Source organism: Chiloscyllium punctatum, chromosome 24 (assembly GCF_047496795.1).
Source record: "Chiloscyllium punctatum isolate Juve2018m chromosome 24, sChiPun1.3, whole genome shotgun sequence".
Classification (NCBI taxonomy): Eukaryota; Metazoa; Chordata; class Chondrichthyes; order Orectolobiformes; family Hemiscylliidae; genus Chiloscyllium; species Chiloscyllium punctatum.
Window position 1 is genome coordinate 61,058,023 of NC_092762.1, and position 14,604 is coordinate 61,072,626.

At 45.4% G+C, this 14,604-nt stretch overlaps 1 protein-coding gene across 6 annotated transcripts in view; it reads left to right on the forward strand.

Annotated features, from left to right (window-relative positions):
• The window catches only part of LOC140494608 (dedicator of cytokinesis protein 7-like), a 199,676-nt gene that overhangs the window by 97,745 nt on the left and 87,327 nt on the right, over positions 1–14,604 (forward strand). For all 6 annotated transcript variants that reach the window (XM_072593970.1, XM_072593972.1, XM_072593971.1 and 3 more), the window contains exons 15-17: positions 11,316–11,433; positions 11,905–11,975; positions 13,428–13,569. In XM_072593970.1, the coding sequence (XP_072450071.1) occupies positions 11,316–11,433; positions 11,905–11,975; positions 13,428–13,569 (331 nt within the window). The remainder of the gene's footprint in view (positions 1–11,315; positions 11,434–11,904; positions 11,976–13,427; positions 13,570–14,604) is intronic.

Genomic DNA, 14,604 nt, shown 5'->3' on the forward strand with positions numbered 1-14,604 from the left:
TACCTCCTCTTGTCTCTGCTCCTAGGCCTGCCCGTGTTGGTTATTAATAGGTTGACGTGGTGGGCTGTGGAGGTGGTCATTTCTGCTGACTGTTGCTCTTCCATGGCTTATGTTCATGCGCATGTGGCCTTGGGGAGGGAGCATGTGGTGTACAACAATACTTTCAATGCCATTATAATGGGGAGTGGGCAGGGGGTAGAGTGCTTTATGTCCCTTCCAACTCCATTTTAATTTAGCCCCTTCCTGCCTTCCCTCCTCTCCCTCAACTTTGATGATTTCATTCCCTAATGGCCTTTGCACATAAATTATTCAATTGGATACATGAATAATTTACTGGTGATGGTTAATGGTTGAAAAAAATAGCACGGTGATTTTGTGATGGGTGTGAAAACATTCAGTTGTGTGTAAAAGTACTTCTGGATATAGATAAAAAAGAAAAAAATGATTGATTGGAAAGGCTGTCGTGCTGTAGTGGTAGTGTTCCTACGTTTGAGCTTGGAGGCCTGGGTTCAAGTCCCACCTGCTCCAACACTGGAGTAACATCATTGAACAGATCAATTAGAAAATATCTTCTAGCTGGTGTTTAAGGGGATCGGTATTTGTAACCTAAATATAAAAGTCACAGAAGAGCATTCTCAGCCATTGCTTGGTTGAATGAGGCAATGATATGATGGTAAACTCATTTGTCCAGTAATCCAGAGTGTTCTAGGAACCCATGGAAGATGATGAAATGAAAACATAAGGAAATTTGCCTGATTGGAGAAAGGCTGTTGTGTTACAGCGATAGTGTCCATACCTCTGTGCTAGGAGGTCTGGATTTGAGTCCTGCCTGCTCCAGCAGTGCATTGTACCAACTCCGAACAGGTGGATTAGAAAATATCTACAACAGCTGCAGACTGCATAGCTTACAGGATGTACTGCAGAAACTCACCACAAATATTTCCATTGTGCAAGTGGCCTTTTTAAAATCTGTGTGGCTACTGGCTTGGGTTTATATGGTAGCTGTGAACTAGGCTGAGAGAGAGAAAAACAAGTTTGCACACTATCATTGAGTTATTTTCATGGCCAGACAGATAACCTTTTGATTGTGTCCACAATCTTGACTAAATCTGTCTCATTAAAATCAATAGAAAGGCAGCCAAGCTGTCAGTTCATTAGGTCTGTTTATTTTTGTTCTATTTATGATTAACCAGTTAGTTAGAACCTTGGGATTAGTCTGTGGGAGAAGGAAGTGTATGTTATTGAAATGCACAACCCTGCAGGGGATTGCTTCTAATATGTCAGTCGCTGTTGTGGAACGTGCATTAGATGAATTGATATCTTACAGAAATTAATCTTATTTATTGCTTGGAGAACAAGATTGGAATTTAGATTTGTGGTTAAATTAATCTCATAATGCCCAGTGCCCCACCCATTCCCAGTTGCTATTTATTGAGGCTGTGGAGTATCCATTGTTGATACTGCAATCCAGCACAATGTAAGCAAGCCTTGCTATTAATGCTGACAAAGTGTGGAGCTGGAAAAAAGCACAACAGGCCAAGCAGCGTCAGAGGAGCAGGAGAGTCGATGTTTTAAGTCGGATGTTACATCATGAGTCCTGGTGAAGGGTCCCGAACTGAAACTGGAGCTTTTTCCCAGCTCCACATGTTGTTGACTCTAACTTGCCTGACCTGCAGTCCTCACTTTCTCCAATTTGGGATTAATACTGATTGTTAAACTGACAATGGGTTTGCTCCTTCAAATTTCACTGTCTCCATTTGCCTCTCTTCACTGCTATATCCCATCCTTGTACTTAGTACTTCCTCTTGCTTCACTAATCCCCCAGATCTCTCATATTCTTGAATTAGCAAACAGTAAACAAAATGTGAGTATGGGATGCTGAAAAGCTGTAAAGGATTCTGAATGGTATTTGAAATGAGATTGAAGAGTGAGTGAGATTCATGCACTGAACATGCATTCTCCTTTTTTATTTATTTCAAAAATATACTTTATTCATAAAATGATTTGATGGTCTGTACATTTGGTCATGCCATACATATGTCAACATTTACATACACAGATCAGAATTTATCATTGCTACATACAGGTCTGTACATTTCTCAACCTTATGCACATATATTTGGCTGAGGCATCAGCAGAGCCCAAAAAACGTCCGCATGGGCCCCCTGTTCTTCTTTAGGCAGGCCGATGTTACACGGTGGTCTTTCCCCACCACGCCTTGGCGGCAGCTGTCCCAAGCTTCAGCGCGTCCCTCAACACGTAGTCTTGGACCTTGGAATGTGCCAGTCTGCAACACTCAGTCGGGGTCAACTCCTTCAGCTGGAAGATCAACAGGTTTCGGACCGCCCAGAGAGCGTCCTTCACCGAGTTGATGATCCTCCAGGCACAGTTAATGTTCATTTCGGTGTGAGTCCCGGAGAACAGGCCATAGAGCACGGAGTCCCGCGTCACGGCGCTGCTCGGGACGAACCTCGACAAGCACCACTGCATTCCTCTCCAGACTTCCTCTGCATATGCACGTTCCAGAAGGAGGTGTGTGACAGTCTCATCCCCACCCAGCCGCTTCGAGGGCAGCGTGCGGTGCGGCAGAGAGTCCGGGCGTGCATGAAGGATCTCACAGGCAGAGCCCTTCTCACCACCAGCCAAGCCACGTCTTGGTGCTTGTTGGAAAGTTCTGGCGATGAGGTATTCTGCCAAATGGCTTTGACAGTCTGCTCAGGAAACCGCTCGACAGGATCCGCCCTCTTCCCGAAGGGTCTCAAGAACACTACGTGCTGACCACTTCCTGATGGACTTGTGGTCAAAGGTGTTTTTCCTCATAAATTTCTCCACGAAGGACAGGTGATACGGAACGGTCCAACTACTCAGAGCGTTCCGCGGCAGCGAGGCCAGTCCCATCCTTCGCAACACCGGGGACAGGTAGAACCTCAGTACGTAGTGACACTTGGTGTTTGCGTACCGGGGATCCATGCACAGCTTGATGCAGCTGCACACAAAGGTGGCCATCAGGGTGAGGGTGGCATTGGGCGTGTTTTTTCCCCCATTGCACCGGTCTTTGTACATTGTGTCTCTTCGGACCCGGTCCATCTTTGATCTCCAAATGAATTGGAAGATGACCCGGGTGACTGTGGCGGCACAGGTCCTGGGGATAGGCCAGACCTGTGCCACATATAGCAATACTGAGAGTACCTCACACCTGATGACCAGGTTTTTTCCCCGCGATGGAGAGCGACCTTTGCCCCCATCTGCCTAGTTTCTGTCTCATCTTCCTGATCCGCTCCGCCCAGGTCTTGGCGCATGCCCAGCCCCCCCCGAACCAAATACCCAGCACCTTCAGGTGGTCAGTCCTGACGATGAAGGGGATAGAGGATTGGTCGTCCAGTTCCCGAAGAGCATGGCCTCACTCTTGCCTCGGTTTACCTTGGCCCCCGAGGCCCGTTCGAACTGGTCACAGATGCACATGAGTCTGTGCACGGACAGCGGATCCGAGCAGAAAACAGCGACGTCATCCATGTACAGGGAGGCCTTAACCTGTAGGCCCCCGCTGCCAGGAATAGTCACCACTCTCAGGCTCGCATCCTTCCTGATGGATTCGGCAAATGGCTCTATGCAACACGCAAACAAGGCGGGTGAGAGGGGGCATCCCTGCCTGACTCCAGATCTTACGGGGAAGCTATGATGCATTCTCCTTCTTTTTTTTAATTTCAAAATATACTTTATTCATGTAAATAAATCTCTGGTACTTGTACAATTTTCCATGTTGTTCATAGTTATATACATTGCATGTCTTAACATTACAAAGAACAAATTGAATTAATCAAATTCACAGTTACCCTATTAACAGTTACCTTTATTAACTATCCAGTCTCTTGGTATTTGGCTGTGGCTTCAGCGGAACCCACCTCCTGAGTGGGTGCCCTGTTATATGAAAGCAAATGAAACTTCTTTAACCCCCAGTTTATGGGGTTACCATTGTCCATTTGACTGTCCTGTCTCTGGGGTAGCTGGTCTACATCCCCATGGTTAGCACGAACTGCTGGACCTTCGCTGGGCTGAGGTAGCTATCCAGCTCCTCACTGGGGTCATTTACCCACTCTGGTGTCATTGAGCCAAGGCAAGGGTCCTCACTGTCCAGTTCTGTGTCTGACAATGGGACTGTCAGAGGATCACAGCTCTCGGTTGCCTGTAGTTGTGGGGCAGTGGGTACCTCCTGGTTCTCACTGGGTGGAGGGTGGACTTTGGGGGGTCCGTTGTTTCCTGGTTGGGAGGAAATGCCCTCCTCTTTACCGACGGCGCTCTGTCTCTTCTTCTGGTGGTGATGCATTCTCCTTCACACATCCAGCTAGCATCATCAGCTGGGAGCTTAAAGTCAGTGTCACTGAGAGTGAGTGAGTTAATACAGAAAGTGAAGCTCCCTTTGATTGCATGTGATGGGAGTATGTGATCAAGTCAAATCAGCAAAGCCCCAGCATCTATCCTTCATCTTTGTGAGGTTCAGGCACCGTGAACCACTCTATGTTTAACCTCATATCCACCTCTCAAATAAATGCCACGCTCCATCTAGATTATAGTCATTGAATGATTCAATGGAAAATGGACTCATTGACCAATCAGCGTCAGAGGAGAGTCGATGTTTTAAGTCGGATGTTACATCATGTTACATCGATCTTTATTGACCAGTCATCTGGAGCTTGACATGAGGTGAGGAAAGGCCCTTGATGGAAAGTTTTGGGAACTGTAGTGTCAGTGCATTGCCCTTGCACATTATGTCTCATATTACTCAACTCTTCAGCTCCATGCCTCAGTTGTATGCTATACCCTGTTGCTGCTTCTTGTATAATAAATATTGAATATATCACTGACTGAAAGTTTTTTCCTGTATGGCATTTGCCTTTGGCTGGCTCCTCTGTTCTGTTCCAGTGTCCCTCTGCTGGGACTGGAATGCAGGATTCTGAGAATGTCTACATCTCTTGGATTTCAACTGCTCTCTTTATTGCAAATCATGCAGTCTGTAAATAATCTCTGGCAGGGGAAAGGCAGAGATGAACGTAAGTGGGCCTATATATATGCTGAATGATACATCACAGTACCTAGAAGTTTAACAACTGAATTATTTCACTGTAAACAGCGATTGTGATTTCGCCCCCAACACTTACTGACATCTTCCGATCTAATAGCTCCTCATTCAGCTTCCCTGCCCCTCTAAACTACCTTAAAGTCCTGTTGGGATTTGCAGGTTGGAGTTCAAACTGGAAACTGAAAAAGGTGTTTAAGGTGAAGATATTCCCTGTATGGTAGTTTTTACAGCAATTAGATGACACTCTGTAATTGGCCAATTTTAAACCCGAGGTGCCACAGTGCAAGAGATGTAGCTCCTATCACTGACAGGATTTTGGACAAACAATTTAAGTTCAATATTTGCTTACCTGAAGTATTTTTGATGCTGACACATGTTGATCTGACTGTGTGCTGTGCGGTATTATCATCTTGGAAATGCCACAGGCATTGATCCAGTACAGTGAGAAGTGCACAATGACACAGGTGTGTTTGTTAGTTACTGATCTGTGGATCAATGCCAACTCTGAGCAACACAGCTTTGGGAAAGTGGCGAAAGACGACCTGCAGCGTTTGACTTAATGCTGACTGTTCACATTGTCGATCGTGACCTCAGACTCTCAATGCTGTTTCCTTTTACTAATGTCAACAGCACAGCAATACTGTTTTTTTCAGTATCAATGCGTATGCATAAAATAAATTTAGTGGTTCTACTGTGTACAGCAGACATCCATTGAATATGTACACACAGTTACCCCCTGTACAGTCTCTTCAATAATATACCTCAATTGCTGTCTGTCAAGTTGTGTTACTCCTGGGTATGGTTCAATTACTCCTGTATTTTGTTGTCACTTCTGTGTCTGGCTTACTCTCCAACCGGATCCTCAACTTACTTATATTGAAAACAGGATTTTTAAAATGCTTTCTTCGACAGTGAGCCTTGCTGGCAGGGGCAGTCTATTTTTCATCCTTTTTTGCCCTTGAGATGGTTTGGAGAATGAACTGCAATTCAGGTGCCAGTCACAGAGTCATGGAATCAAACAGCCTGGAAACATACCCTTCAGTCCAACTCGTCAGTGTTGAGCAGATATCCCAATCTGACCTCGTCCCATTTGCCAGCATTTGGCCCATATCCCTCTGATCACTTCCTATTCATATACCCATTCAGATGCCTTTTAAATGTTGTAATTGTACCAGCTTCCACCACTTCCTCTGGCAGCTCATTCCTACGTGCATTACCTCCTGCACTTTAAAATTACGCATCAGGATCTTTTCAACATTTTTCCATCTCACCTTAAACCTATTCCTCTATCCATGCCCCTCATGATTTTATAAACCTCTATAAACCCCTCAACCTCCGACGCTCCAGGGAATATAGCCCCAGCCTATTCAGCCTCTCCCTATATCTCAAAACCTCCAACCCTGGCAACATCCTTGTAAGTCTTTTCTGATCCCTCTAAAATTTAACAACATCTTTCCTATGGCTGGGCAACCAGAATTGTACACAGTATTCTAAAAGTGGTCTCACCAATGCCCTGTATGGCTGCAACATCACATACCAACTCCTATAATCAGTGAAGGCAAGCATACCAAACGCCTTCTTCACTACCCTGTCTACCTGCGACTCCAATTCCAAGGGATTCTTTAATCAGTGACAGTCCCTAGGGCCCTGCGTTAATTGTATAAGTCCTGGCCTGGTTTGCTTTCGTCGTCACTGTGAATCCTGTTCTACACACACCCGTCCTGTTTGTAACTGGAGATGACCCAACAGGAGGTGGGTGCTACAACAGCCAGGGCTTTTCTACTGAAATCACTGCATTCTAAGCCTTGGGAACATGGTTTTAGTTGTGAGGTCCTTAGGAAAGAAGAGAAGGAATCCATGAGGATTTTACGTCAGGCACAATGAGAAGAAATCCAAATGTGGCTCTTCCATCCCTTCACTGTCCCTGTGTCCCTGTCTGATGGCAGACAGGCCCATGGTAACTTGCTGGACTAAAGTGTCTTCCTTAAATACCATATGACCCTGTGAGAGAAAGAAAGACTTATATTTATATAGTTAAAAATCACACAACACCAGGTTATAAGCCAACAGATTTATTTGGAAGTACAAGCTCTCAAAACACTGCTCCTTCATCAGGTAGCTACTTGCACATGCACACCAAGAACACGAAACTGGAGAAACTTAGCATAACCACCAGCAGAGGCCAAGCCTCCCTAGCACCACAGTTGAAAACAGTACCACCATGGGGAAATCAATGGTCAACTTATTGGACCACACCTTTCGACTGGGAGAGATTGAAGTTCTCAGCCGGTGACCTAATTTCTGCTTCATCACCAAAATGGACCCCGTTGGTCTTACAGCAGACACGGAGGAATTCATCAGACGCACAAGACGTCTGGAACCCTACCAAGATATCAGCAGCAAACCTAATGAGACAACCGGCAAACCAGAACAGTCGTCAGAGAGATCCATAGTCGATCGACCAAAGGAGGAGTTGATTTGGACCCCTCCAGAGAGCCACTGCCCTGAGCTTGACATGTATACTCAAACTGTGCGGGAATGTGTAAATGCCAGATTCATCAGCTGCAGTCACAAGGTAGAACAAAACATCAGCCAATCACAACGTAACGCCATCCATGTACTCAATACCAATCACAACATTGTCATCAAACCAGCAGAGAAATAAGGAGCCATCGTCATTCAGAATAGAAAGGACTACTGCAAGGAAGTGTACCTGAAAAAGGAGCAGCGCTCCAAAAGCTTGTACTTCCAAATAAACCTGTTGGACTATAATCTGGTGTTGTGTGACTTTTTAAACTTTGTCCACCCCAGTCCAACACCAGCACCTGCACCTCATGGCTATATTTATATATTGAAAATTCTGACCTCTGGACATGCTAAAAGTACTTTACATTGATGAAGTACTTGTGAACATGTAGATGTTGTTGTAATGCAGGAGACGCAGTGGTCCCTGAGAGCGTGCAGCAAGATCCCACCTGCAGCAATGTCATAATTAATAACCAAGGTAATCTGTTTCAGTGATGTTGCTTGAATAATAAGTACCATCCAGTCCACCAGGGAGAACTGTTGGGATACTGTTGTGGGATCTTTTAAAGGACATTTGGGAGGGAAGAGGGGAGCTCCATTATATGTCTCATCCTGGAAGGTGCCCCACAATCTTGGTGCTTCACTGAAACTCTCAGGCTACTGCTGTGATCGAGTGGAAATGGAGCCCAGAATCTACCGACAAACATTGGGTTAACTGTAGTGTTGGCCCTGTACGTATTTTAAACTGGTGACATCAGCAACCAGTAATGAGATTTTGTAGCTTGTGAGCACATTGTTCGCTGACTCACAAGGGCTGTGTGGTTTAACAACAATCACACCTGGTTCTCTGCAACTTCAGCCAATTTCTGAACCTGTCAATTAGTGAATTCTACGGTAAAAATAACTCTTGACTTCCATCGAATTCAAACCTTTTTCTAATCTCTAATTAAACTCCTCACATTGACATGTTCGGTTATTTTGTAGAAAATCCCGTTGTGAATTGACACTAGCTGGACAACTTCAGAATGGGCAGGGCTGTATGAGGCCCAGTTCAAAAAGCTGCTTATTTCTGTATAATTGCATAATTTAATTTTAAGGTCCACGTTTAACTGAGGAGCGCTGAAAACAGTAACTGTAATCATGGTGGATGCTGGAAACACTCTGATTAGCTTTACACACAGTCACAAGTATGAACTATTTAACTTAAATAAGGAAAACCAATTGTCAATCTAAGGAGCGTCAGTAAACAGACAAGACAGAATTAATAAAATTGGCAAAAATTGAAGTTAAAAATCACACAACACCAGATTATAGTCCAACAGGTTTATTTAGAAGTACTAGCTTTCAGAGCGCTGCTCCTTCATCAGGTGATTGTGCAGTAGGTTGTGCTCTCCAACCCCTGATGAAGGAGCAGCGCTCTGAAAGCTAGTGTGCTTCCAAATAAACCTGTTGGATTATAACCTGGTGTTGTATGATTTTTAACTTTGTCCAACACATTCCAACACCGGCAGCTCCAAGTCATGGCAAAATATGAGATGAGACTTTTTTTTGAGTGACCTCTAATGACCTGGCAAGGTAATGAAAACAGATTGAATAGCAATGTTCAAAAGCATTAAAAAAAATTTATTTCATAGGATGGGGGTGGAGTTGCCTATTCTTGATTGCTCTGCAAATGAGTGGCTTACTGGACCATTTCAGAGGGCAGTTGTGAGTTAACTATATTGTTGTGATGTCTGGAATTACGCAGAGGCATGTACAAATGATAGGTTTTTAAACAGCGATTGATGATGGTTTCATGGTTTCAACACTCGAATTATTAACTGAATTTAAATTCCATTATCTACCCTTGGTGGGATTTGAACTGATGCCCTGGAGCCTGAGTCTTTAGATTACTAGTCCAGTGATATTAACATGATGCCACCATTTCCCCCTTCAGAACTGAGGAGCATCTTAAACACTGTTTGAATCTAGGAAAGAAAGCTGAAACGTTTAGAATGAAATTGTGACAGGAGCCCCAAACATTTGGTTCAGTTTTAGTTTTTATGAAGTTTCAAGACTGTAGTGTCAAAATGTGTTGACTTGATCATTTGTCATCTTCCAATCATAGAATCCCTACAGTGTGGGAGTAGGCCATTCAGCCCATCAAGTCCACACTGACCCTCTGAAGGAGCATTCTACCCAGACCCATTCCATCCCTGTTATCCTGCATTCCCCATGGCCAGTGCACCTAGCCTACATATCCCTGGACACTATGGGCAATTTAGCATGGCCTATCCACCTAATCTGCACATTTTTGTACTGTGGGAGGAAACCCACACAGACACAGGGAGAAGATGTAAACTTCACACCAACAGTTGCCTGAGGTGGAGTTGAACCAGGGACCTTAGTGCTGTGAGGTAACAGTGCCAACCACTGAGCCACCATGCTGCTCCAATGGAGCTGTATTTTTGAGCTCAGTAAGCAAATAATATGTGGACAAAGCCTTGATCCTGAAGTGGTTTATCGGACTTCTTAAGACTGGAACTAAAACCATTTGTGATCAATTAAGGAACCAGGAACAGACGTTATGTCTGCACTATTAGGACAGCAAGAGTAAAGGTCATGTTTGCACTTTCAGAGACCGAGTTAAAGGTCATATCTGCATTCCAGGGAGTTCAGAAACAGAATAATGGAGCTTGGCTTCCATGTATAGTTTCAAGGGAATGAGAATCTTTCCCGCAAATACACTGTACTGAAGAATTGACGATGGTTGATTACTGAGGCATTATGAAAGGATCCAGAGCAGAACTCTCGCAGCACAGGGGTCTAGGATAGAGGTTACACATCTAATGCACAACAGATTGGAGCAAAGATCACACAAATACAGATATGCCAGTGGCTGACATGGTGACTGATGTTTTTAAAGGACTTTGCAATACAGGAGCAACTCTATTGTGAACATCTTGCTGACCAATCTGATTGGTATTATTAATACAGAAATCCAGGAAAGTTGGTGTTTCTAGATATACATGGGTGTAAGTGTCTCCTTGGAGACATGAGTGATTGGAAGGGCTTCCTCAAAAGGCACAAACTGCATTTCATAAACTGATATTTTTCAAGTGTGGTCCCTCAATCCTGTGCTATTTCATGATGTCATGTTGGTGATTTTAAAAATTAATTAATTTATGGGATGTAGGCACCGTTGGCTAGGTTAGCATTTATTGTCCACCCCTAACAGTCAACCACATTGTTGTTGGTCTGAAGACACACCTAGGAGAAAGTGAGGACTGCAGATGCTGGAGATCAGAGTTAAGGGTGTGGTGCTGGAAAAGTGCAGCAGGTCAGGCAGCATCTGAGGAGCTGGGGAATCGATGTTTTGGGCATAAGTCTGCCCGAAACATTGAATCTCCTGCTCCTTGAATGCTGCCTGACCTGCTGTGCTTTTCTGGCACTACACTCTCGACTCTGAAGTCACATGTAGGCCAGAGCAGGTCAAGATGGCAGTTTCCCTCCCTAAACAGTAGATGGTATTTCCAACAATTGATTCATGCTTGTCATTAGACTCATAATTCCAGATTTTTAAATATTGAATTCAAATTCTATTTTCCATGGCGGGATTTGAACCCAAGGTCTCTGGATTAACGGTTCAGAAACAATGCCACCATTGCTGACGCTTCCCCACCAATGCTGAATTTCTCGCGTCATTAAATGATGTTTTGTGTTTTATTTTCAGAAACCTACTCTATGTCTACCCTCAATTCTTCAACTTCACGAACCGACAGGGATCAGCACGGAACATCACAGTGAAAATCCAGTTGATGGGCAGTGAAAAAGTCAACGATGCCCTACCGGTGAGTCTCAACTTGCTGGAGCTTGGCATTAAACCACTGCCAGTGACTAATGAGAAGCAATAGCAAGGTGTTGGGGAGTTGGGGCACATTGTTGGTGACAAGCACAGGAGTGTTTCAATTCCCAGTGCAACATCCTTCGTTGCACCCCAAAGATGTGCAACTGTTTGCTGTAGGCACAATCACTCCTTAATGTGGGAGTCCATCTCCCCAGCTGGAGCCCCGGCCACTACATTATAAACACTGTTTCCAGTTTCTCACAGTGGAGCTGGTGGAATTGCAGAGGGAGGGATGGTTGGTGAATTGCTATAGCCTCTGGTCCCAAATCATTCAGTGAGGTCTGTGCCCTGCACACCACACTGGCCCTCTGCTTTGTGCCATCCCATTCTCTGCTCTGTGAAGGTGAAAGTCAGCTTGGTTGTTTTCCATACACATCTATTGTGTGACTGAGAGTTGTTAATAATTACCTTGCAGGTCATCTTTGGAAAATCTGGACATCCTGAATATGTAAATGAATTATATACACCCGTGGCCTATCACAGCAGGTACACACAGGCTGGGAGCATTGGGCAAGAGCATTGGATGGGAGCAGGGGATGTTATAACTGGCTGGGAGCACTGGGTAGGAACGGGAGTTGGGCACTGGGTGGGGGCAGGGGGTGGGGGAACTGAATAGGAGCATTAGGTGGGAGCACTGCCTAGGAACACTGAGCAGGAGCACTGTCTGTGAGCACATGTTACCACAGTGGGTAAGAGTCCTTCTGTGACTAGCCGGAATTCTCTGCCCTGTAAAGTAAGCATATGGGTTCAGCTGTGAAAGCTGCAGCTGGTGACTTTGGGCCCACTGTTCAGAGTTGGCCAGAGTTCAGTAATGGCTGGTTTTCCACTGGCAATGTGCTGGCGAAGTCACCGATTCATGATCAGTCTCCGTAGGTAAGGAACTGATTGAATCCAGATTCTCTCGGTGACTAGAAATGCGACATTCCATAAGGGAGACTTGGAAAACCACACCCTAAGCTAGTTCTTCCCCCTTGTATGTGCATGTTATAGATGTTCCTGGTGACCCAGTGGAACTGGTGGCTGAAGAGAAGCAGTGATATGTCCTGACTTGGGTGGAGGGGGGTGGGGGGAGGTGGGAGGCAGATTATTTATGGTACACTTAAAGGGTACCAGGTACACAAAGTAACATTTTAATAAATGGGAGGACCATTCTCCATTCAGAAATGATTTTGCAACATGAATTATGGTTAGATTTGTCATGTCTGTACCCTCCCTGTACCTGGACCTGCCGCATGCCTGTACCCACCGCGTGCCTGTACCCTCCCTGTGCCTGGACCTGCTGCGTGCCTGTACCCGCCATGTGCCTGTACCCTCCACGTGCCTGTACCCTCCACGTGCCTGTACCCTTGCTTTGCCTGTGCCCACTCTGTGTACTTGCTTTTCTAGTTAAAAGAGGGGAACCATGGAGAAACTTGTCCTCACCCGACCTCCAAACACAGACGTTTCCAGCTGTGTTGTTGGATCCTGTTCAGAAACAAGAATCCTTTATATGTTTACTCTGGAATTCAGCTGTGCTGAGATCACACTGGGCACCTCCTTAGTTCAGTCATAATGGTGTGGGAATGGGACTGCTATTCCCAACAGAGTTATCAAGAAGCCTTTGTCTCCCTGTGTAATTGGTTCTCTGAACCTCAGTAAACACATCACTACGTTTTGTTCCACCATGATTGGTCAGATCCTCAATATGCCATCATAACAGCGGTTACATTATGGCCTGTTCCCTGATATTGGTGGATATAAAATCATAAAATCCTTCAACACAGCAGGACGGTGTTCAGCCCATCCCCACCGTGCTGGCTCTTGGAAAACTATCCAGTGAGTCCTAATGTCCCACTCTCTTCCCAGAGCCCTGTGTCCTTCTCCTTTTTGGAGATAAGTAACTTTAGATTTTGTTGCTGGTTTATTTGATAACATCAGCTTCTCCTCCTTCCTCGGCAGGTCTCCTTTCTTCTATGAGGAAGTGAAGATAAAGTTGCCATCTAGTCTCACTGAAGGCCATCACCTGCTCTTCACCTTTTACCACATTAACTGTCAGCCCAAACAGAGCCAGGACAGCCCTGAAGTTCCACTGGGCTACAGCGTGAGTTTCTGAACTGCCACTGGCTGCTTATTAAACCATTTTTCCCTAATACACGGTGGGTAAACTACCATCTAATGCAGTAGGTCAATACAAGACCAGAGTCGATACCAGGCCGGGATCAGTACCAGACTGGGGTCGGTATCAGGCCGGGTCGGTACAAAGCCAGGGTCAGTAACAAGCTGGGGTCGGTACCAGACTGGGTTCAGTACCAGGCCGGGGTCGGTACAAAGCCGTGGTCAGTACCAGGCCGGGGTCAGTACGAGGCCAGGGTCGATATGAGGCCGGGGTAAGTACCAAGCTGGGGTCAATACCGGGCCAGATAAGGTCTACAACTTTCTTCCTTTGACCTTGTCAAATGGAACAGGTTTGAAGCTGGGACGAGTTGTATTTTTGTGACAAACTAACTTGATTCCATTGTGAGCTGAGGGTTCATTGTTGGAAAGCTACATCGGCTGTGTTGTTATGAAAACCAGAATGTACAGAAACCACTGGTCAAAATCAGGGGAGCAAACGTTATGGAGCATATACAAAGTGTGTATGGACTTTAAAGTTTTTCGATTAGATTAGATTACTTACAGTGTGGAAACAGGCCCTTCGGCCCAACAAGTCCACACCGCCCCGCCGAAGCGTAACCCACCCATACCCCTACATCTACATCTACCCCTTACCTAACACTACGGGCAATTTAGCCTGGCCAATTCACCTGACCTGCACATCTTTGGACTGTGGGAGGAAACCGGAGCACCCGGAGGAAACCCACGCAGACACGGGGAGAACGTGCAAACTCCACACAGTCAGTCGCCTGAGGCGGGAATTGAACCCGGGTCTCCGGCGCTGCAAGGCAGCAGTGCTAACCACTGTGCCACCGTGCCGCCCGTTCTTGTAAATATACCTGTACTGTTGCTCTACACAATTCAACCTCAGTTCAGAAATAGATTCAGGGCTGTTTTGTGAGAATCAAAATATTTGTCCAGATTGTATGGTCATTTAACATGGTCTGAGTGGATCTCAGATCATTGATCACAGAAAGGAGAA